We start from the raw sequence: 24,748 nt of genomic DNA on the forward strand, positions 1-24,748 counted from the left end.
GCATTATTCGTTTGGAGTTGTTATTCAGAGAATTTTCCTACATTATCGTTCCGCGGAAAGTTTAATCTTTTTATTTGTTATAAATTTGCGTATAATTTCTTCTATTATACAACCATTTGCCCCGCGAAAAGTTCAAGCGAATTATTTTGCATTTTGGACGAACAAAAGGAAATTCCATCGAATGTTTTCGTAGCCCCGAGTAGTAGCAAGGCCGGGTCGCCTCGCAAGCTGTCGTAAGGTCGAGCACAGAGGAGCGGAAGCTGGTTCAAGGCCGATATTAGTTGCTTGGCCATGGACCTCGAGGCGAGGAACGGGACCGGCGGTAACGACGACGAGGAATACACGAATATTTACTTCATCGTTGGGGATCGTAGGGAGACGGTCACCTACAAAGCGGATCAGGTCACCGACATGGAGCTTAAGGGCAAGTCTATTTAATTAATTCAGTAGAATCTCGTTGTCGACATCTCGAAATGTTTTCGTCCAAGTCACTTTTCATTTCCATTCTAATCTTAACTTTTATCACTTTATCTTTGGTGAATCACGCCGAGAAGATCAAAAGTTACTTCGGCGATGTTCTTTGATTTACCCAAGTTTCGTTTATTCTACGAAATAAGATTGCAGTTAGCACGATAGGATTTTGAAAAGGGGTTGATTTTAAATTTCAATTCGAAATCTTCATCTTTTTCTTAATATCATAAATGCAGTTTCAAAGCATCGTATAAAGATCGAAAAGATTGATCGTAATTCTAGAGACCTTTTAAGAATCAAGTTTCTTGATATTTACGATCGAGATGTTGCCGTTGATCTCTTAAAATCGACAAGCTAACGACTAGTTCTCCGAAGAGTATTGCAAAGCAAAGAAACATTTCGCGAGGAGATTCGATGGCTATCGGTTTGGCCGATTGGAGTTTTCCATTCGAAGATGACGACAGCCATCGAGGCATTCATCCTTTCGATAAAGATTGAGATTGCTCGATGCAGCTCTACGAATATTCGATATTCCTCGAATCTAACCAATTATCGATCGGGTACGTTCTTCCCAAGGCGGAGCCAACTCTGAACGAAACCTTCCCTCGACGCTGTCCGCCCACCTTTTCAGCTCCGCGACTGATACGAAAGGGTCCCTATAAGCACTACCGAAATTATGTTTGCACACATTTCAAACCGTGACCTATCGACCGGACAATGCCTTCCGAAAATAACTCGCGAGGATCTAACTTGTCAATCAAGTCTGTTTCACCCTCTCTTGTACGTCAAACGAAAAAGCAAACAAGGGTTTATGTTCGCTTGCCTGTTCGAGCCGATACTTAGAGGCAAATTTTGAGGATGCTGTGTAAGATGTTGGAAAGCTTTATGAAACGTATAAATATTTGAGCTTCATACGTTTGAAAAACCTACAGACAACGAACAGCTTTGCTTTTTCTTACGTTTGAGCTTGAGATTTATTTATATCGTTATTATCAATTTTATTGTATTTTATATTATCATTTATTATACTATTCATTTTGTTTATCTTCTAAAATCAAGTTCAATATTTACGATGTAAATGCTTTATATCCGTCGTTATGTAATAAAGAAATATCAAGGTCAAATACACATGAAAAGGTTAGAATCGCACAAGTTGGCAAATACTACTTTATCCGGTAACTCTATTTACTACGAACTGGGTAAGGAATGCAATTTCCGGTCTTGTGAACGTTTTAAAATACCTGGCTTCGCCTTGAAGATGCCAAGCTGGAACTGCAACGTAGCAAACTTAATTATTTATAGTAAAGAGTTTTAATATTACTTGGGTCCCCTTTAAACGGTATTCCCCTTCGATATTGTTACTTGAGTTTGCTATAAATTCAATGGATGGGAAAACCTTTCAGAAAATGCAAGGACTTCCAAGTAAACTAAGGGAGTTCTTCTACACAAGATTGCTTGATTTTTCTCAACGGAGACTCATATGAATAGATATATCTTGCTTGAAGAATTTCAAAGGCATCGAAAAAATACACTTCACCTTCTACATTTCATACTAAACCTACATCTACTCCAAAGATGAAAATCAAAGAAAAGAGAAAGAGAGAGATAACCTTTGTCAGACAGTCCGATAATGTTGTCATAATAAAATTCAACTTAGGAGATGAGCGTGCATTTTGAATCGTATATCTATATGGCAGATTACTATTAAATTTACCTCGAGGAAATAATTCATGTCCAGAAATTTTTCCTTAATGTATTACGCAACGTAATTTCAAACTTGAATGTAACTCAACCTGTTCTTAGCGTTTGCTGAAATGGTTTTCGAATCGCCTCATAACTATTCCTCGTATTTTTCTCATTAACGTTGCATTCTCTTTGCAAAATTCGTTTCATCGCAAAGCGGCGACGTTCGTTTCCTTTTGCCATCTTGCGAAACTCATTTCTCTGGTTAATGGAAATTATGAAGTTTTCTGTAACGATGTCAGAAGCCACACGTACCAGAAATTTCGTTAATTTCACAAGGATTTCCTTGGTTGTCGCGCGATCGTTGTTGCCGACATTCGCGTAAAGCTTTTGAAACGATCTATGATAGCTGCCGGCGTGTTTCGTCTTCTATTCCCTGAACTATGAAAATTAGCTCGGCACAAGTGCATCACCGAGGTCGATTTCTTGGCAGTTTGCTCATTGCCATCTTAATCTACTTAAACCACGCGCAACTTTATACGGCAACCAGCTATACACTCACACACACCTACCAAAGATAATAGATCGTCTTAATCGTCAAACTGTTATACAGTTTTCCTTGCGCCTATGAAATTTATATTTTGACCGTCTGATCAGTGTCGTCTTGATCTATCGATCGCGCTTAGTAGTCATTAAAAGTGCATTTAGGACGAAGTAGTCGGTGGTATAGTATGAAAACAATACAGATGATACAGAAGCTAGTTTAATAATATAATAGGTTCTGTAAACGTGAGTGGAAATAACGTTTGTTTCTAATGTCTGATCGGATACTTCGCTTCGATATCGAGGGAAGTTTTCCCCGCATAATATCTAATAATTTTCTTTCGTAATATTCTTCGTGGTTGATATTCATCGATCACGGGAAATTGACTACGCTTTCACCGAAATGGAAACAAGTAGTTGTATTTAAAAAAGCAAACGAAGCAAGTATTAGTTGAAACATTTTTTGAAACAACCAATTGTTACGTCGCGTGGGACCGTCCATACGCCGTTCTTCATGGTCTGACCATCAAAGGCCCACGCACCGTATTTCTGACCGTGAATAAACCTAAGGAACCACCATAAACAGAATCTTTTTAACGGAATCTTTAATCCTGTATTTTCTGTTTATGGCTGATACTTAAAACAGTTCTTGGGTTTATTAGTCGCTCTTAAAAATCACGGAGAAAAGAGGGTAGTTACCTAATTAGAGAAGCAAATATTGCCTAACGGAAAAGCTGTTTTTTTCCATGAACAAGGTCACTCACAAGCCACGTTGGTAGGCTTCCTCCTCTTATCTTCCACACTTCCCTGACGAAAAGTGGGCACAACGAATCAGAGTCCTTCGTTCAAAGGGTACACCCATACCGAGCTTTCCTCCGTAATAACATAAGAGCGAACAGTGAGTTAACACCGGTGCGAGTTGAAAGACAGTTCGAGAAACAGAAGTCATTGCATTTCATCAAGTCGAAGATAGTTCATCAAACGAAGATTCTTCAGCACATTCGCCAACACGAAAGGAGTCTCAGGTCGTACTCACTCGTAGTTTGTCACTTCATACATAACATTGTATCAGACTGAAGTTGTTGGATCTTTTAAATATATTATATAACCTGTTAAGATCAGAGTTATATTCACTCAACCACTCTTATTATCCCAAAAGAAATAAGGGATCGGTCGATTAGCGACGTCGATTAATCAAATCGTAACGGGAATTTACGACTCCCTTCTTGACGCGCTTCTTCGAGATCGCGTCTTTCCACGAACGGTCGAAAGTTCATCAATAGTTTGAGAGATAATCGAGTGCAAATTAAATGAACAACCTATGTACGATATAAAATACATATTACGCTCCTTGAATTGTCATTAATGATAAAAATTTTCGTTTACACCTTAATTTTACTAAAGTGAGAGAAGAACGATCTTCATCGACGTATTTCGCGTATCACAGTGTCCTCGGGTGTCTGACCATTTACGCCTCGATCTACTTGAGCCGCAGCTCGGTCTCCAGACCTGACGATATTTCAAACTTACTGAATTAAACAGTGTTTCGTTGTTCTGTTTAAAATGGTTTACCGTAATTGGCGCATTACGAATTGCGACGAGCGAACTCGTGTCAAAGTGCATCGCGTAATTAGGGATGATAATACCATTACAATTTATGCTGGCTTGCAAGCCGGTTAGTGGAAATTGCCGCACCGTGCCGTCATGTCATTACGAGGAGCTGGAGGCATCTCAAAGGGACATACGCGAAACAGAGTGGCTCGTGTCAATGCCACAAGAAGTCTTTGTGCCCCTGTATACCGTAATTCTTCTCGTCGTGCCTCAGCCTTGTCCTCGAACTCGTGACAGACAATCTTGAAAGGAAACGGCTTGAAAGAAAACCCTCTATCGATTTCCTTTTTTGTGCATTCCATGAACATTCTCGTAAACGTACGCGAACACGATTAATCAATAAATTCCGCTCTGCATGAAAGTCTCGTAGTTTTTCTCAAACACCTTTCTTGAACGTACGAGAAAACGGAAAATAGAAAAGATTTTAGGAAAAACAGGATCGTAGGTAATATATAGAAGGTAGTGAAATTATAAGATGTTATTTTTGCATGTTTATGCGTTCCTTTCACAAGACACAAACATTATCGTTCGTTTGTGAATAATACGGCAAGCCAAAAGCGTCGTGGAAGATTCCTCGAGAGCAGAACTGATTATTTTTGAACAGAATTGTACGCACGTTGCGATAATAATTTGGTAGTTAAGCCTTGTTTAAACCCCTTTGCTGAATACTATTCTACTGAATTTTCTACGTTAAACATTTCATTCGAAATTGACTTTAATTTCGAGGTTGAAACACGGAACATAATTCTCATGCAAATATCCCTGCGCAATCAATTTTGAACCTCATCGAAATCCCTTTAATCCACGTATTCTCTTTCCGCCTAAATTCCACCGAATCCGGCCTAATTGCGATCCCATTTTTATTCCGGTAGAAGTATCTCATCTAAATGGCTATCATTTCGTATTTCCTTCTCTGTCGTTCGCTGATGTCGTTTCGACGACGATTCACGAATAGCTCGCTCGTTCCTACACCCACGACCCTGTAATAGACTGATCATTTGGTCGATTCCCACCCCTTTTGTCGCATCATCCCCTCCATATAAAATTCACGAGAGGCGAGTTCGCGTCGCCGATATATTCTTCCTTCTAGTTAATTAGAAAGCTTTTCAACGAGATCGCTGGCCGTACCGCGAAAAAATATGCCGACGATGCCCTGACGAGAATCGATATCGTTCGTGGGGTAAATTGACCCTTATTGTCTGGCCGTCGTCACGAAATTTCCGCTTTCTGGAATGAACTACTAAAAATAGTCTGTCGGTGGTTAGATCGAACATCATATCTGGTTTTAAATTTAGTTTAAATTTAACTTGAGTATTTTTAGCATGAATTTAACTGAGTTTCCCCTTGAACTGTTTGCTTAAGAAAGCTTCCCCATTAGCCACCAATTGTCGGTGTATTAGAGATTCTATTGTTATACGAGTTTTAAATTATTTACTTTCGGGCTAGGGATAAAGAGAAAGACTTTCAGTCGGAGTTAAAACAGTTAGAAAAGGTTTTAAAGTTTTCGCGCACGTTTCGTTCGCGGATCTCTGCCTCGAGTTCTTAAATTTTTTAATTCTTTAAGTTACAGCAAGTATTATGTATAACAGCTTGAAAAGTATTTTTAATTTTTAAAAGTTCTTCGGTTCTTACCACTGCAGTAAAATTATATTCAATTTTATTCTTCTCGTATTCACAGAGGTAATTGGAGTTTTAGGACACAATTCGGTGAACAGATAAATTCGGAATTACACCCACCATAAGATAAAATATAATTCCTGCCAATAAATAACTAATGATATGGTTAATTGCATTGTTATATCGGTTGAATAAATCGGTCGTCGAGCAGTCAGTATCGTAATCGTAATTTCGTTGTAATTACCAGCTTGCCAAATTATTGTTTCATCGATACGACAATCTGCTTGCAGTATCGATGAGCACTGAAATGTATGTTAAATCGAATCCACTTTCGTTTACAACCTATTAAAGAAAAAAAGGGAGAGAAATTCAATATGTAGATATTAAAAGCGGATATAAAAGGAAAAATCCATTATTCCGGATCAATATACTTTCATAACTTGATAAAACGTTGTTCAATTAAAATTATTCGCGCTTTCTGCGATAATGAACGAAACTGTATCACGGCTATATCATACTTTCAACTGAACAATTATCACGGGAAAGCTCGTCTCTCTTTATGATTTTAACGAGTCCGACAAACAACTAGACCCTCGTGGTTACGTCAAGTTGTCTTTTTCATGCACCAGCCTCGGGAAATTTATTTCCACGGTTCATTGTTCCGCTCGTTAACAAATTTCAGGATAAGAACGATTCGTGGCGTATGACGCAAACCACGAACGGAGCTAACTGGAAATCATATGGGAAAAAATAAGAAAAACGATTTAGAATGGAATTTTAACCAAAATTTTCATCCTCGTGATATTTAGTATATGTTTGACTGTTTACAAAAATGTTTAAGTTCGTGCATTTTTAAAACGCTCAAAGTTGCTTATAAAACACAAAGTAATTTATATGTATGTACGTTATGTTTGTTGTACAAAGTATTTGAGATTTTTGAGCGATTCAATCGTAAATGAGTAACATCAAAATGAAAGAGTCGGCAAAAATGTACTTATCTTCTTTCGTGCGCTCTTGAAATACAAACTTTTCCCAGTCGAAAACGAGGAGGATTTACACGGAAACGGAATCCGCACGCGCATAATCTGATATATCCATGCTTTTTTATATGCGCTGTATGCTCTGTACAGATAATTCCACGTAATTGGCGCTCGAAATCGTCGGTCCGTTCGAGAAAAGCGTTCGAGCGATTTTCTTTTCAGTCGTTTAGACGATTACGACTCTTGCCTATTTAGCTGGAACATCGAAGCGTTTGCGAGAACGCTTGCGCATTTTACGATAATGGAGTAATTCGATCCCTGAACGTGTACGTACGAAGAACAACTTTTGCTCGTTTCAGCCCGCGATGGATTTAGTGCGTGTATACACACTATGAAAGCTGTACTAAATCAAAATGCGATTGTTTGCGTTACGCTATTCGCATTAATATAACACGCACTCAGCGGATAGATAATTGCGATCTGCGTCGATGTTGATGGAATTTACGGCGTTTAATAGACGCGGGTTTAGTTGAAATTGGATAAGAATTTCCGATCGTTGCTACGTTTTTTCCATCGCCGTGGAATCCAGAATGTTGTCTTTCAATTTTTACGTTTTCCTCGCTTTTTCCTTTTATAAAATAGTTGTTGATAGCTAATGGTCTTTAGCGTTGACTTTAATTAACTTTTTCGCCTGACCGTAAGATGGAATTTTCAAGATTACGCGGTAATTAGATTCCATAATAATCAGATTCATACAAATTTGAAATATGATTAGTTTTTGAACGAGAACAATTTTCAACCGTGTCTCTTTCGTTCTCCGTGTAAACTTCGCTAGAATTTCGTACCGTATCGAAACGTATGGCGCACAGCCGAACAATTACGAGATTAGGGGCGGTTCTTACGACCGCATGAATTTGCATATTCACCCTCGTCTAGACGACACTGGAAATGGCAACGTTCGTTAAATACAGCACCGTGCCAAAGTTTCTCATCACTTCCCAAAGGCAATTGCTTTGAAATGGACATTAAAATGCTTATTTGAACGATTAGGGCAAATTGAACTAAACTAACGCGCGAGAATATATAAAATATTTAAAAATCAGTGCTCGTTATAATATTCAATACGCCAAAAAAATTTCTGCTTAGCTTCTACTTCTTTATACAATGCGACGTGTTTCATTTTTATCGTATGGCCACTCGGATAGATGGTGTAATTTCTGTACTTCAGTACTGTATGACAAGGCATATGCGGTTTTCGTGCGTTTATGCGGTTAATTGGTACAATAAACCGTGTCTATATGTGCAAATGTATCGATTAGAGGTGAGGCTGGCCTCGTATAACCCCACCTCGAAATCAATCAGGCCGAACCTACGAGGATCCTTTACCACGACCTCGAGCACATTCGATACATGCCGAGAGTATGGCAAGATCGAAGACGTTTTTTTGTACCTCTCTCGTTTCAAGAATAGATCCTAACGGAAAGACTTCTCGTTAATTAGAATCAGCCGGAATCGATGGTCGCTTGGTGAAAAGAGTTTTACGATAATTTGTCTTGTTCATTTTTTATTAGACTGTTTTACTTTCTAATCAACATGCGATAAGTATTATTTCTTTTTTTTTTTTTTTTTTAATGTGACGTTTGAAGAAAGTGCTTCAAGTTTAATTAAGTTAGTTCAATATTTGTGTGTTACGTGTAGTTTTTCCACTTCTGATAATGATGATAATAATAATGTGATAATACTGTGTCACGGACTCATGGATGTACGAACAATTTAGAAAGATTAGATAAGACGAGATACGAATGTTACTAATGATGAAAAGAAGCAGACTGAGTAACTGAGACATAGAGAAGAAGTAATTTCCTCGAGAAATTGCACGTGGCGAGAGGTTAGTATACTTATGATTTCTGATCAATAACGACCAGTTTTTCTTACGCTCCACTTTAATAGAATCGATCCTAATATTCTGTTTAAAATATATCAAATAAATAAAACAACGAAATGTTGAAACGTAATACTATAAAATAATACTAGTGTAATAAAAATAGTGTACTAGTGTAATACTAGATGAAAGGATTAAAATGTATCAAATAAATAAGGACAGAGAATATGCTTTTTCTTGGAAATTTTTTTATTCCAAATTTTGTGCGTGAAATTTGAAAAATATTATCGCCACTCTATTAACGCCACTCTGTTCTCCGCGTACTCCTTCGTCGTATAAAGTGCATCGATACGTAGCTCATAGTCTTGGAATTCGTGTTCAAGGGTTTGAAATGGATTTCTATTGCCCGTGAATCGCAATGGTCTTTAATGATGGAACACCGTGAAAAACGCGCGAAGAACAAGCAATGTTTTGCGATTTATGAAAACATTATTTGGTTGACATTTCTGCAATATTCTGTCACAGCATCTCAGCTGTCAGCTTCGTGGTCGAATGCCGTGTTTCCATTTTAAAACCGCGCATAGCTGTATTTCCAATCGGCTTTGCGACCGGTCAATCTCATAATCGGACATTTTTTCCCTCGGTTCGTGAACATTTTCCTTTATTTTCCTCGCCTGTTTCAGCGTCGCGTAAAAAGTGCAAGAGGATTCTTCCACGAAGAATCATAAAGTTTAACCTACTTAGAATATTAATTTTGTTTCTTGCTTGCTGGCGATTAAACTCGTCCAGACAGCCGTAAATATAATTACGGCGTTTAAGTGCGACAGAATCAGATAGATTTACGCGCTCGTGGCAATGGTCGTAGTAAATTATTCATACGTTGGATAAAATAGAGGGAACGGACTAAGAACGAACCGTTACGTCAAAATGGATGAGAAAAAGTTTGCTTCGAAAATTTAGATTATGCTTGGTCCGATGGTAACGACTTTATTTTATTTTATCTGGATAGAGGCTGTGTCTTTTCCACAGAACCGTTCGAAAAGTTAGGTAGACTTTAAAGAAATAAACCAGGAGTAAAAACAGTTATAGTATATCCAAAGTCTAAAGCTTTCATACCGTGGTTATAAAGTTTCCTTCTTAAGTCTCTTTCTAAACTTTCCTCCTCCAAGTTTCCACATACCGCTCGTGTTCGTAGATACCTTAAACCTTAGCTTTCAGAAGCTGTGCACGTATTTCTAGAATTTTTATTTCCTCATCAACGTGTTCACGCGTCGCTCACAAATCTTTCTACTTTTAGACAAATTGGATATTACATTATTTTCAAATAACTTAGAAACTAAGCCAGCGAGCATTTTGAATCTAGAAATGTCGTTCAATAAAGGCGATGCATCTATTGAAAGAAATATCTAAGAGAAATTTTATGGAAACTGTATAAAAATTGTTCTTCGTGGGAGTAAAAACATATTTCTTAGTAAGCGAGATTTAACAGGAGAACTACTGTGACCTCTGGTATAGTTATATTGCTCATAGATTAATTAATTGAAATAATTGTAGTAACAAGTGTAATAATTGTAATAATTGAAGTGATTGAAATAATATTTATATAACGTTTTACTATGTTCTTCAAACACCTCTATGAACTGTATTCGTACTTTTATAAAAACGAAGTAATCGGTAAGTCGATTTTGCAGTGTGACGGTCTAGTCCATTGGAAAGTCCCGGAAGCAAGCTCTCGACCGTCGACAATTTCGGTGCACTCGATTTCCGGTCAGAATCGTCGAAAGTTGGTTCGCGCTTCGAGTGAAAATCGACTTTGATTGCGCGTCGTACTGGGTTTTACCTGCGGTCAGGATGTTTCCAGTCACCTCGCGTTTCCAGTCCACGTGGAATTTAAGCATCCTAAAAAACGATTTACAGGAAACAAAATTTTAACTTGAAATCGTTTAACAAACTTTTGGTCGGTGGTGTTCTTGGGAACAGGATTTTCGTATATTTTTTGAGAATCGAGAGATAAAATGGAAAATACCTTGCACCACGTTTTAATAGTTCATACACGCTATGCAAATACTTCGCGTTTTAAAATCGTTTCAGAAATCCAAAGCATAATGCGATGTTATTATCAGATTAGGTAACCCTCTTCATTTACGCTGCTTCCTGACATATTCTGGAAGGAGAAATTGACGTTTCGGTCATCAATTTCGTATAACTTTATACGTAATTAATGCATGCTATCTCCATGTGTCTTAACGAAGTGAACTTTTCATGCGCTGCTTCAGTATATAAACATAGTTACGTGATTGAACCACAAGACGTCCATCAGTTACTCGACTTGGGTCCTGCATTAGTTGTTGTTACCGAGCTTGTCGATATTCCTCGGCTACGAACAAAGTTATCGTTTCCCGAATTTCGTCAAATATTGATTCGAGGATCACGACAAGTACAATTTTTACTTTCGACCATCTTGCACGACGATCGAACAATTTGAATCGGAATCGATGAGATCGAGGTACGACGGCACGGTTTCTCTGTAGTGTTGGCTAATTACAGGGTCGTTAAGCGTACACGGAGGATGTAGCCAATCCATCTATACGTTTATTTTCTAATTCGTCGACGTATAATAAAAAGTAATAGTAGCACCGGGACCCGTAGGAACTCTCGAGCGATGCTTTCCGACCGCAATGGCTTCCTACACCTCGTACCAATGATATTGGCCTCAACAAAATAATGAATAAATTGAGCGTGGGTCACAATAAAAATATAATCGTCCGCCGTACATCCATGATTCACGTTTCATTATCCTATTAGAGCCAATGGACGGTCGGAAGATAGCTCTCCCCCTTCTTTCGTTCTGTATATGTGCCACCACGTTCGTTTCGTTTCGTACGGAGCCGCGTCGTGTGAGCCTGGACAAACCAAGCCGAGAAGATCTGTCGCTCGCGCAAAACCTCTCGCGCGTTCAATCGTGCAAGCAGTCGAGCGAAAGAGAGAAGGTAGGAAGACCACTTTGATTTCCATCGGTGTAGCATAAGTTTCTCGAGCTCTGTTCGTCAACGCCACGAGACAACTGGGGTGGTGGTGGTTAGCTAGGAGTGGGCAGAGGGTCGAAGATGGAGCTGAGATATTTTTCTGCGATAGCTTGATTAAATATCGCAAGTGGCGTCGAGCGAGACCCATTCCGACGAACGACGAGAACTTTCGTTTTAGAGCAATTTAACCTCGTTTCAGGTGAATCATCGACTCGCGTGCTTTGCATCGTTCCTACGCAGGCATGTGCACGACGTCGTCGATCGGTAATTCGACGTTCGTTCCTTGTTTCATAGGCATTGGGTGGGTGGATGGTTAAAGGATGGGCAATAATTTATGGAATCGACGATTCGTTCGGAAACGCTCTCTTCCGCACTTCTTCTCCCTTACCTTACCTTCCGTACTTCGCGCGTGGTCGAATAAATCTCGAGTACTCGAGAACAGGCTCTCGAAAATATTGAAAAGAGGCACACAACGCGAAATGTTTTCTCTTCTCCTTTCCTTTCTTCCGTTCTTTCAATAAGAAATGTGATTGTCGGAGGAAAACTAAATGGAGGAGAATTTATATGCAGGTTAGTGGATGTTCCTTTATTGCGGAGGATCGCAAACCACTTCCTAAGTCGCTCAACCTCGAGGAGAGCGTTTGTAAAGTTACGTTCGCAAAAAGGAACACAGGCTTTCGAAGTTTTAGGAATGCAATCCTACCGATGCAATTGCACATTCGAATTACAACTGGCCCAAACAAGTTTAAATAAAGTTGCATTGGGAATTTATTTTCCCGAGTTGTTTCTGTCGAACCGCAAGCATTCGCGTATTTTAAACGTACCGTGCTCGATACCGAATTTTAACGTATCTAACTTGTCGTCTTCTTTCTCTGTAACCTTCGAATAGAAAAGTAAACGTCGCCGCCGTTACTTTCAATGGTGATCGAGGCTCGAAACGATCGGTCGTATCTGTAAAGCGCAAAGCGCAAAGGGTTCCGCGACGATTCTACGAACAGCCCCACCCCCGCGCTCAATTAAAAGAATTTACTCGGCAAACGATCGCGCATGCCGCGTTCAATGAAAGCCGGCCGGGTCGATTTTTATAGTTTGTCCAGCGCACACCATCTCCTCCACCTTTGACCATTGCTCACTATCCTCCCCACTATTTTAATTTAAGACTCTATTATTCCCGACATCGCTGCTCGAGCTAATATTTGGCTTGGTAATTTCGACAAGTGTAATCGACAGCATGGTCGGTCGCTTTTCTCATTTGGAAAACTTTCCTGTGACCAAACTGTTTTAACTTCGAACGTGACGTGATGTAACTTCGTACCGCGCTCTATTACGAGGCTTCGAGGACCGTTTAGGCGGTAACTCAGTATGGTATACTATATTCTTTCAATCTTTTATTGAAGAGAAAATTAAAATGTGCGATACCTTGATCGATGGGATGGTGTTTTGCTTAAAAATATTGTCGTATAGTTGGAAAGAGTTTGAAGATACGAATATATACGTAGAGTAGAAAATTTATGGACATACGTGTGTAGTATGTACTCGAACGTTAAAAGCAATTTATCGAGTGGAAGAGGAATGTATTGTAGATTTGCAACGATAAATTTTATCGACGACAGATATTTCACTGTCACGTGAGAAATCTCTTTAGTAGAAGATTTAAATCTACTTTATAGAGATAAAAGCTTAGATAGAAAAGCTATTACGCTCAGTTAAATAAGTATAATCATCTATCATTATGGATTAAAATGCCATGGAATGTAATTTAATAATTATTTATTTGCCAACGGTGATACAGAAAATGTTATTTCTTTGTAAATTGATTATTTTAAGATAATCCATTTCCTATAGTATCTTTTTTATCGTTATTTCATAATTACGAACATCGTGATTTTAATCTTTTTTCATATTTTAATCTATTTGATACGATTGAAAGAAACAGGTATCTTTTATTTCACTCGGAGGAACAGATTTATGTACCGTTTAGTTAAAAAGTTAACATTCGCGCGAAAGAAGCGTTGCGATACTTCATAAATCGTAAGCAACAAATATCTATCTAATTTTTCCCCGTGACGTTTTGAATATCAACCGATGAATTTCAGGAATGTCCAGCTGTCAAAGAAACACAGTCTCAAAAAAGTTAATCAACTCGATTCAAGCGGCACGCACAGAGGTATCCTTTGATGGCTTGTCCAGGAAATTTTAACAGAATTGCCAGCAGGCTGGCCAACAACTAATAAACCGGTCACTGTTTCTATCGTTTCCGCGAATCGTTCATTCCACCCCTTTTTCACTGGCCCGGAGGGTTTTATATACCCATGGGACAAGCATTCCAGATCGTGAAGAAACGGGGACATTGTCACGTAAATTTACGAGAAGGAACGATTTATCAAATTCACGAGAGCGATAATTGAATGATGAAATTTCTTGAAATTTATGAGAATTTTCACCGTAGTATTTATAGAAGGGTAAAAAGATTGTTGTATAAAGCAATTTCAGTGTCAAAATAAAATTATAGACAAATGGTCCACTGTTCATAAATATCCGAATTATTTATTACTTATTAATATTTTATTATTTACTATATATATGTCGAAGATGAAAGGACATCGGGGCCTTTCTATTGGAATGTTTGGGAAGGTCTCCAATACTTTAGTCCAGACTTTTTAGTATAGCCGTACTTAAATAATAAAACTGAGAAATATCTGTTTATGATTTAATCCAATTATGTTTGCCCGAGATTTATGACAATGGGCTTGGGCTCGAAGTGACATAACGGGTCGCTGAACGTGGTCACGCTCACGGGAGGGTTGCGTACCTAATAGAGGTATGGAGTAATTAAATAGAAACAAAGATTGACCCGAGAGATACAGAGAGGTACGGAGAGGAGTATATAAGGGCAGTTCCACTTGGACCGAGGTTTAGTCAGATAAGTTCTACTTGCACCGTGTACGTTGAGACACATCCGAATCGTGGATCAGTAAGTTGAGTTCGACTTAGACTGTGGAAGAAACCGCATTCGTCGTCCCGTGGACCGTGGATTCGTTATCGAACCTAAACTCATTGTCATCGACTTCTCGATTATCTAATCGCCGCTATTACTTGCTAAACTCTGTAATAATCACATTTGTATCAGTAACTATCACCGATAGTACATAATAACGATGGCCAATTCACGTGAAGATTCATTATACGCCCCTAATTCCAATGATAACCCGACATATATATACTAATTGTTTAAATATCACCGGTTGCATTAACATTAAAATTTCTCCGCGGTCTAATAATCACAATCACCCGAATTTCTCAGTTCCACGTTTCTAACATAAGAAAAAGATATTCAGCTACTACAAATTAAATTTTTTTTTTATTATTTCGTGTTATTTTTATATAGTCGCGTCGTCGAATACACGGTATAGTATTCTGAAAACATTTGGGTTAATCAGCCGAAAAAGATGGAAATTGGTTGCGGATTAGTTGATGATTAATTTCGAGATTCCATTCGTTTGTTATGCACGCGTTGAAAGGAGTATTTTTTGTTAAAATATCCTTTCATCACGATGCTGGTATAATATGATTTCTGTTTTTAGACTTGGCTTTCAATCCGGAAGAGAATAGTCGCGTTATAAATATTGTTCGCGCCACGCTATGAACAATTTCAGTTTAATTAGCGATCTCCATTCAGATGCACGCGTGGGCGTGGGTACGCGAGCTACAACTCGTATCGTGTTCTCGTATTCCGTGTGCACTCTGTGCTCTACGTTGCTCCTCGCGTATTTAGAACAAGCGTACAGGAAGTATATGTATATTGGAACAACACGAATCTTGAAATTTTCTTCCGTCCTACCATGCGTTTCTTTCCCCTCGGGATATCTGCTGATATTCAGTTATTTTCGTCGTTTTTAACTGTTTTATTGTAAATTTGTTATTTCATTCGCATCGCGTGCGCCTTATTGTCTGCAGTACCAAGTACAGATTTTTACAATTGTACTGGAAAAGACTCGGAACTGTTTAGAAAAAGATTTACATTGTCCCAAGGTTTTTAATAATTCAATATGATTCTTCGATATGCATAGCTTTTACCTAAAATCTCCTCGTAACGCGATGTGTCTCCATAACATCGAACAACGAGGTAAGCCGTTTTCCATGTTTTCCCCATTGCAGTCAGCGTATTGTTCCCCTCTAACAAGGGGTTGCTTTTTTTCACGGAACCAATAACCGGAACGATTCGCCATAAAGAGGACGCTTTTACGATCGTTGAGAACACAGAAGCATTACCTATGGCATTTTTCAAATTGCTGGATCGAACGAGGGTGAAAGTTGAAATAAAATATAGCTGAAATATTTTTCTATATTCCATTGTCATCTCGCCGTTGATTCGTATTTTTTTCGTTTGAGTTTCGACGATCAAAGCAGATTACTGCGCGCTTTAATTTTTTAAAGGGGGTGCTGTTTTCAAAATTCTACTTTTTTCGATGCCATTTGTTGAGTTCATACAATGCGAAAGGAAATTTCATAAAAACTGCTTGATCGCAACTTTTATATTATTTTCCTTTTCCATTTTTTCGTGTTTTTATCTCTCCTTTTGACATTTTTCTTCCTCTGTCTTTTTGATTCTTCTTTTGTACGTGTTAATTAGAATAACGAGAATTGCTTGAAAAACGATGTTCGTTGGAAAATGTATTTTTTATTCTTAGAATCGGATTTCATTTAATCATGAAATTAGATTAAATGCTATTTATACGGATTTATATTGGAGAGCAGTTTCGGGAAAAAGATTATGAGAATATTTGTTGAAAAATGACTTTCTTGGAATGTATTCTTCGTATTCTTTCGCACATTAAAAGTGAGACCCAGCATACAGTTTCTCCTTTTCCATGATAAGCGTAAATTATCGAATTATCGAAGGCGAAGGAAAGATAAGAGAAGAAATCATTGATAAACGTACCTCTCTCATCGGCTTCTTCGATTAATTGCTTTCGTTGATGTCGATCGTTCCTGTAATTAGAAGTTACGAGGCAGAAGTTTTCAAGAAACGTGGAAGGGCGTAATTTCTGGAAAATGTGAACCGGAGATTTCCTTTACAAAGAATTCTTACTAATTAGCTCGTGTAAGCATGCTGTGTACAAGGTTTGCTCGAGGCGGTAAATCTTGCTTTACTGCAGCAACTTACATTTTAAAATAATTAACGAATACAAATAAAACAAATTACTTTATTGCCAATTATTATATATATATCATAGAAAATGAAAATAAATTTTGATTTATTACTCGCTGATACATTTATATGAATGAATAAAAATTAAATCTAATAAAGCAGACATCGCACTGCCTTGATATTTTCTTTAAACTTGTAAAAGCATAAAATTAGAAATAATTTGGCTCGCACGTTTTAAACTAAAAATATTTCTCACTTCTCTATAAATGTTTAGTCGTGGATGAAAATTAATGTATAACACGTGTCATGTTATGGAAGGGACAAAATTTCTGAAGCAAAGACACGCATCTGTTTCATGCAACATTTCATTACGTCATTTGAACGTGCTTCGGAAAATTCGCGCCATAGAAGTTTAATTAAAATCGGCAGGTGGTATGTTTTTCTTAATATTCCTGCTTATGTTCGTGAAACGAACGTCAGTCGTTGGTAAGAAAAAGTGCGAGCGGAAAGAGCAACAGCTGAATTTTATAAATGATCTTTATACGACATTCGCTGGGAAACTCATTTTTCATGGGGAATCATGAATCTTCTCGCGGAACACGAGGGAGATTAAGCTCGCGTTTTGTCGAATCGATAACTGGAACGACGACGGCGAAACTTTTACCGTTCTTGCTGTTTTTTAAGCAACTGCCGGATACCATTAACGCTCTTGTCTTTTTTCGTCGCCGTCTGAAAGCTACACGACTTCTTGCTCTTTACCTCCTTTGCGATAGTAGCGTTAGACACTTTAACGTCAAATAGCATGCACTTTGCATACTTCACAGCTTTCTCGCTAGAGTTTAATAATAATTTCGCGTGAAAGTAGAATCTAACGAAATCGTAAAACTCGTGTGTTCTCTACCATATAAATAGATTTCAAACAGGATTTTTATATTTAATGTACAATAGCGCGTACGATTACTTGGTACAGACTGGATATTTTTTTTAAAAAGAAAAACACGATTCTTTGCTTAATCGTTCCACAACGTAACTTTCCCATGGGAAGTTTAAATACATCGTAGAGAGAAATGATACCAAGATGTTCGATAACTTTCAACGACTTTTCAACCTGTACGTTAATGCAACATTTATGCGATACATCAACACGACACGAATAGCAAGTCTAGTTGTTTCTAGGAACGTTATAATTCGTTTATCATGCCGAAAATGAATGTTTGCCGTGCTGTAAAATACGCAAATTGCATGTGAATTTCGTTCTACGGAACAAAATTCTCACACTTGAATTACGAAGCAACTGCCGTTTTAATAAACTGGATAATGTCAAAATATATCTCTGCCTTTAATAAACCGAACGCTGTTAAATTATATTTATCTGCCTTTCCAATTACGGATCTTAATATCCAATAAATCAACGACTTCTCTCTCAACTTCCACTTTAGATCAACATTTTACACGCTATATTGACTCAACACGAACTGCAATTCGAAACAAGAAACATTTATCATCTGCTGAAGCAATCTCTATCGTAGTGCAAAACACACAGACTGCGCGTGAAGTTTCTTTTACGCAACAAATTTTGCACACTTGAATTACGAAGCAACTTCGAAACGCGTCTTCCGGGGGTAATTTCACGGAGGAGTAGAATCGTGCCGTTTAAACTCGACAAGTCGATTATCCGCTTGTTCAGCGATAGAGCTCGCGAGCAATTATTCAGTTGCCCCTGTCGCTCGATAATCGTTGCTTATTATTTGCAACTGGAAACGAAGCGCGTTGCGTATCGGTTTATTGCACGGTATAAATCTACATTAGAACGCGCACACCTACGAAACTGATGATTAATTGTCGTCGAGGCCGCGTTCTCCCGCTGCCCATTAGTCATTGGCAAACGTGTTAATCCTCTATAATACAGAGTCGAGGATATTTTTCAGTTTCTGTCTCCGTATATGCATCAGGGTTTCAGTTGGCCGATGCTTTAGCTCACGATCGTCGAAAGCGGTGTCTCGTGAAACTAAGAAACGCCGGTGTCATGTTGTTAAATGGTAATTTCATTTGCTCCGGCATGTGATTTATGCACCGGTTGCTAGCCGTTGATGTTAGTTAATCAAGATTCGTCGGTTCGTTCTATGCTAAATTTATGAAATTCAACGATGTTGCTACGAACAAGTTATTCGAGGTTCGGCACACGAAACCGGTTAATTCTATTGATATTAATCTCTGTGGTTAGGTGTTACGAGATTAGCGGATCCCTCGATAGTAAGTGTACGCTTGGCCGAGTTCCATAGAATCGAGAGTATCGGAAGCTTTCAGCGGAGCAAAGTGATCGGTCGATTTAAGATGATGGAAGGATTTTGGCAGCTTTAATGGGCGTTGATTTTCTATCGGTACCGTTGACGTACACAATGGCCATCCGAACGCTTATGATCGAACAAATATTAATAATAATTATTTTGAAGCAACAAAAATCCCACGTGCCGAAGAGAAAATAACTTTATCCGCAACTTCTCTCGTGCTTCCGTTTCTCTGCTCAAGTTTCGAAACAAAGGGATAGCCACAGACAGAAAAGCTGGCAGTAAATCATCCGTGGTCCAGGACAGATTTGCAACGCGTAGCGTTGTACAAACAACTCGCGTGGATCTATTTCCGTCTGCGACGAACGGGCCGAGTATCACACTGCCACGAACAATAAACAACCTTTCGGGGAAAGTGGATGGAAACGAACGCGTGACAGTGCTCGTTCCGGCATTGTATCCGTAATTGCGTCGACATAATGCGCGCGTTAGGTCGAGTTACGCGCAACTGTGCGGCCCGCGTCCACGATGAATAAAACATGCACTTATAAAATGTCGTTACGCTCGATATCACCGAAAGGATACAACGCTTCGAGCCGTGCCATTTGAATAATGAATTCACGGCCGGTTAGTATGGTTTCCCGTAGAATTTTTTAACGCCGCGTTATTTGTTTCTCGGCGAATCTGTCAAATGCACGGAAGATGGTTTATCCTGTAGAGATTTAATAGTCGAAATGATGGTTTTTTTTTTTTTTTTATTTTATGACAGAGAATAGATATTTGCTGGCATAATTCTACTATGTTACGCATACATGGTTGAATCGAAAAATATTTCGCCCGTTTACAAATTTAATCAGCAAACTATATTGGAACGTACGTACGCGATACGCTGTGCTCAAACGTGTTAAGCTTTTATAAACTTCGTTAACACTACGTTAAAATTGCAGATACATCGGAATATTGCGATATATTTATCAAATTTATTTACCGAAAAATAATTCGAAATGATCGAACGTCGATGTAAAACTTTATGCTTTTCACGTTCAACGTTGAAACAATGAAATATTGGAAATTCAGAATAGTGAAATATTTGCTGGTACCGTGACATAGTTAAAAATTTCTGTTTCCGATAATAGGAGTTTTAATAAATTGGTTTTCTGTTGCAGAACTCTTTAGAAATGCAGCAGAGGCTGGCCCTCTGGACATCGTGAAGCTTCGCAAAGAGGACAAGCTGTTGAACATTTCGGCTAATTTGCCGGCGAACACACCCGACTCTCCCTATGTTCTTCAGGTAACGATCCAGCTATCTTACACAGCTGTCTCGGCCATTTCGACTCGATCCTACTTTTCCAAATCTTTTCTCTGCGTTTCTCGCTAAATTATGTAATTTGCCGTTTCTTCTTTTGGGTACTTTCGTTTTAACGTCGGGCGATGGTCGTTTAGAATCGAATTGAAAAACTTCTCTTCAATTGTAACGCTTCGACGAAAAATTCCTTCCTCCATTCTAACTTAATCAAAGTTATTGGAAAAATGAATAATTTCAATTAATAAAACAACGTGAATTAGAAAAGTATTTCGAAAAATTCTACTTTAATAAGAAATACGTTTTATGTTAATATTTAGTTTAAAAAGAAAGAGAGGAAACGAAGTTTGGTTCTCGGAGCCTCTCAATTTCGATCCCTTTATTCGGGTCTCATTGTGTCGAAACGTTTTTATCGTTCTGTTCGAGAAGATACGGCGATCGGTGGATAGACAATTCGGGACTTAAAATTTCACGATTCTGCTGCTCTCAATTGGAGTCAATTCAGGCGAAATCTTCCCTAGATTCGACAAATTGTCTCATGGATGAGTGTTTCGCTCGTTCATCGAGCACCACTTTATTCCGACCGACCCGCTAAAGTGCATTTATTACATTGCAACATCTCTATCGTGTTATGTCCCTCTTAACGTAGCATTTATTTCAATTAATATCGATTATGATCATCAACTCTCGAATGTTTAATCAAATAAATAGAAGAAATATTAAATATTACAAATGGGCAAACATTTACATATTTACATACCGGTTGTAATAATCCTTTAAACAATTACTTATTAATATTTAAATGACACAATTATTAATGGATTATTTCCAATATTCCTGTAAGCAGACCGATCAAACTTAATTCCCATCCATCTTCCCGTAAACGAGAAAAATAACGACATCGATAAAAGAACGACGGGAATATAGTCCCTTCGAGGCGACAATGTACTTTATATCTAGATTACAAGAAGAAAAGTTTCGTGCTATTACACGATAAACTCGATGTACAGTTGATGGAAGTTTGAATGTGGCTATAAAGAGTATATTTCCTGTTTTCAAGATCGTCGGAGCACATCCGGCCTCGTCTGGGGTGATCGAGGCGGAAGTGCTGTGGGCTCTCGAGAGACGTGTGGCGGCCTTGGAACAGCAACTTCGGGAGCACCAAGAAGCTCTGAACGCGTCGCCATCGTATGCTCTTCGCGAACTAAAGCGGCAGGTCGACAGTTTCAAGAACAAGTTGGAGCACAACGAACAACTCAGTTGGCTGAGTAAGTTTTACATTACACGAATATTCTTTCGTTCGTAAAAATGTACAGAGTTTTGAAACGATCCGTCGTACTTTATAATATCGTTCATTGCGTGTGAAATCAACGCTTGAAAGATCAATTGAGATAAAACAATGCGTCAAGTCGCGGATATTGTTATTATATTTAATATCATCGAAATAAATATAATTGTTTGTATTCTTCTGAATTAAAAAAAGATACAGACAATTTTTCTATTTTCTATGCTTAAGGAATGGCAAAAATTCAGCGTTTAATTCGAAAAGTATTGAAATATCTGAAACGAAGCTGGCAATAAAACGAAAATAGAATGACATGACTGAAAACAGAAAGAGTGAAAACACAAAAGTGATAGGATGGAGGAAAAATTCTACCATTTCTTGTATCAGAGAGACAGAGAAACGGATAATCTTCTTAAAATGCTATTGAAAGCGTATTTTCAAAAGATGCCGAGCTTTCTACGCTCGTACCATTTTATTTATTTTATCTTCTACGATTTTTTCCTTTTCTCTTTGTCCAATCGATCATTGTTCGGTGCCTTGAAGCCAATATAAAATTGATCAGAAATTGAAATGGAATATCACGGAATAAAAGTGAATCATTCTCTCTTTTATGTATAATTTAATCTAGCTGATCGTGCCACGCAAACATCAGCCGCGCGCAAAATTGCACATCTGGCGAAAGTTGCGAACCGGAAAATAAAGGACGGAGCCGAAGTAAACAGCGGCGAATCGAAGCGTTTCGAAGCTTTTCGTTTTCAGCTCGTCCCTTCGCCGTTTTCTTCTTCTCCATTTCTTCATCCTCTTTGACGAATCGTAAAATGTCAGAAGCGTTTTCCGCAACACGTCTTTCTCTCTTTTGTGATAAAACAAATAAAAATAGAGAAGAGAAGATAGAAAACTCGTTTCGAGGTAAAAAATCGTTGCTTTCTGCTTTGTTGGGTTTCCTTCGATTGTTCGATCTTCTCGCAACAATTGCCCTCGTTATTTTTCGTAAATTTTTCTCGATGAAACGGATACCGTTGCAGGCGATCGTTTAGAAAAATTTCTGGCCATTTGCGTCCAATCGAAGAATCATTTTAACGCAACCGATTTGCCAGGGACGATGGATATACGCGCAGATAAACAGTACATCGCATCGGCCGAATACGCCTACCGCTGAATAAATATTTGTCCATGCAAGGAACCGTCGCAGCTATTCCTATCTTCAATTTCTAGCCAAACGCGTATATAGATACAAGGTTTCCCTATGACCAGGCTACCAGAGAGCTTGGCCCCAAAATTTTTCCCTTCTCCCTCTCTTTTTTCCCCTCCACGTTCTCATCCCCTCTCTTTCCCTTGTTCATTTGATTTTTGTCTCTTTCCTTCGTATTTGTTCCAATTATATAATCGAAAGGTTTGTAATAAAAACGAGGCCCGTTCACGCTTGTTTCTTTTTCTGCAAACGAAAGCAATATACTAGAGCCATTGAAATTTCTGTTTAACACATTTCAAATTTTGTTAGGAAAATATCCATTATACGAAGGGCTGAAAATTATAGCGGCGTAAATCGATCCAATCTCCGATCCAAAAGTTTCCGTAAAGTAGCGTCCTATATTTATTATAAAACATTCGTTATTCGTTATTTTCTTCTTATCGTGAAAACGTATCGCGACAGAGAATAAACTTATAATTAGCTATATAATATAAAAGCAAAGAGTTTAAAATATCAACTTAAATGCTAAAATAACTAAAATTGAATACTCGGTATCTTGATATACATCGCGGAATTTTCAGTCCGCTCACCAGAACTTTCTAAGTTCTTAATTTATTCGCGATAAGATGATCCACAGGTTTCGCGTTTTCAGAAGCTTCCAAGTTCCCAAATCGCCGACGCTGTGGAAGCTTTTATTCCCAGATTTCATCGACCAAAGCTATTTTCTTTCGTGCTTTCTCTTTCGTTTTTCCGCGGAACTCTACGATTTCGATGAGTTTCTTTTTCGAGGAAAAGAGAAGAGGTACGACGCGAATCGAGTCGAATTACCGTCTGAATTCCAATCGAAGTAATTAGTCGAGTGGCTTACAATAAGTGACGGCATGCGGAGCGTAAAATCGTCCTGAAATAGCGTTCCAATCAATCAGAAACGCGGTTGGCCCCGTTGGGGCTTATGGACGTCGAACGTTTTCCGGTTCAATCTCCAGACCGCTGTCACTTTCAGGTTTCTACAAACAGCTTCCAGAGCCTCTCTACGCGGATTCCTGCCGCAGATTGCAGTATCGTCGGAAGAGCGACAGCATGAAGCGGAAGGTGCGAGAAAAGTTCCTCAATATCTGGTGAGTCAATAGAAATTGCCGTTCTCTTTACGACTTATGCCTGGTGCATCTTCTTTCTTTGCCCCTTTACGACCGACTGTCCAATCTCTTTTGCTGTCTCGAGCCGCGATTTCATTCTGGACACCAGAAGGGGATAGGTGAAAGAACGATAAACTGCTCGATCGATTTTTACGCCATATGATATTTACGACGAAGGATCGCGAACATCGAAAGAAAAAGTTACATGGCATTCTCTGTTTCGTTTTTATCACTTTTTTCTTTCTTTTCTTCTTCTTTTATTTTTTTTTTTTTTTTTTTTTTTTTTTAATTATAGGAGATTGATATGTAGGCCATCGTGCATAATCGAACTAACGTTATCGGTAGGAACCAAAAGTAAGACAATTAAATGCCGCCGGTGATTATTATTAGCCATCTGAAGAATTTTAATCTTCGGAAATTCTGGATTCGAATATCGGAATTTCTATCGTATATTACGATACTTTGAATACCACGAATATTTATTAATAATAATTAATTCTTCGTAAGTAAACCAGAGCCAAGCGATATTTCTTCTCTTGAATTTCTTGCAGATAATTTTCTAACTCTTCTATCGATATT

At 38.4% G+C, this 24,748-nt stretch overlaps 1 protein-coding gene across 4 annotated transcripts in view; it reads left to right on the top strand.

Moving 5' to 3' along the window:
* Pde9 (phosphodiesterase 9) overlaps positions 1-24,748 on the top strand; it is a 138,736-nt gene that overhangs the window by 96,343 nt on the left and 17,645 nt on the right. For all 4 annotated transcript variants that reach the window (XM_072019762.1, XM_072019760.1, XM_072019759.1 and 1 more), the window contains 4 exons: positions 194-424; positions 20,420-20,544; positions 21,617-21,824; positions 24,037-24,151. In XM_072019762.1, the coding sequence (XP_071875863.1) occupies positions 292-424; positions 20,420-20,544; positions 21,617-21,824; positions 24,037-24,151 (581 nt within the window). In that variant the 5' untranslated portion in view covers positions 194-291. The remainder of the gene's footprint in view (positions 1-193; positions 425-20,419; positions 20,545-21,616; positions 21,825-24,036; positions 24,152-24,748) is intronic.

Source organism: Bombus fervidus, chromosome 16 (assembly GCF_041682495.2).
Source record: "Bombus fervidus isolate BK054 chromosome 16, iyBomFerv1, whole genome shotgun sequence".
NCBI lineage: Eukaryota > Metazoa > Arthropoda > Insecta > Hymenoptera > Apidae > Bombus > Bombus fervidus.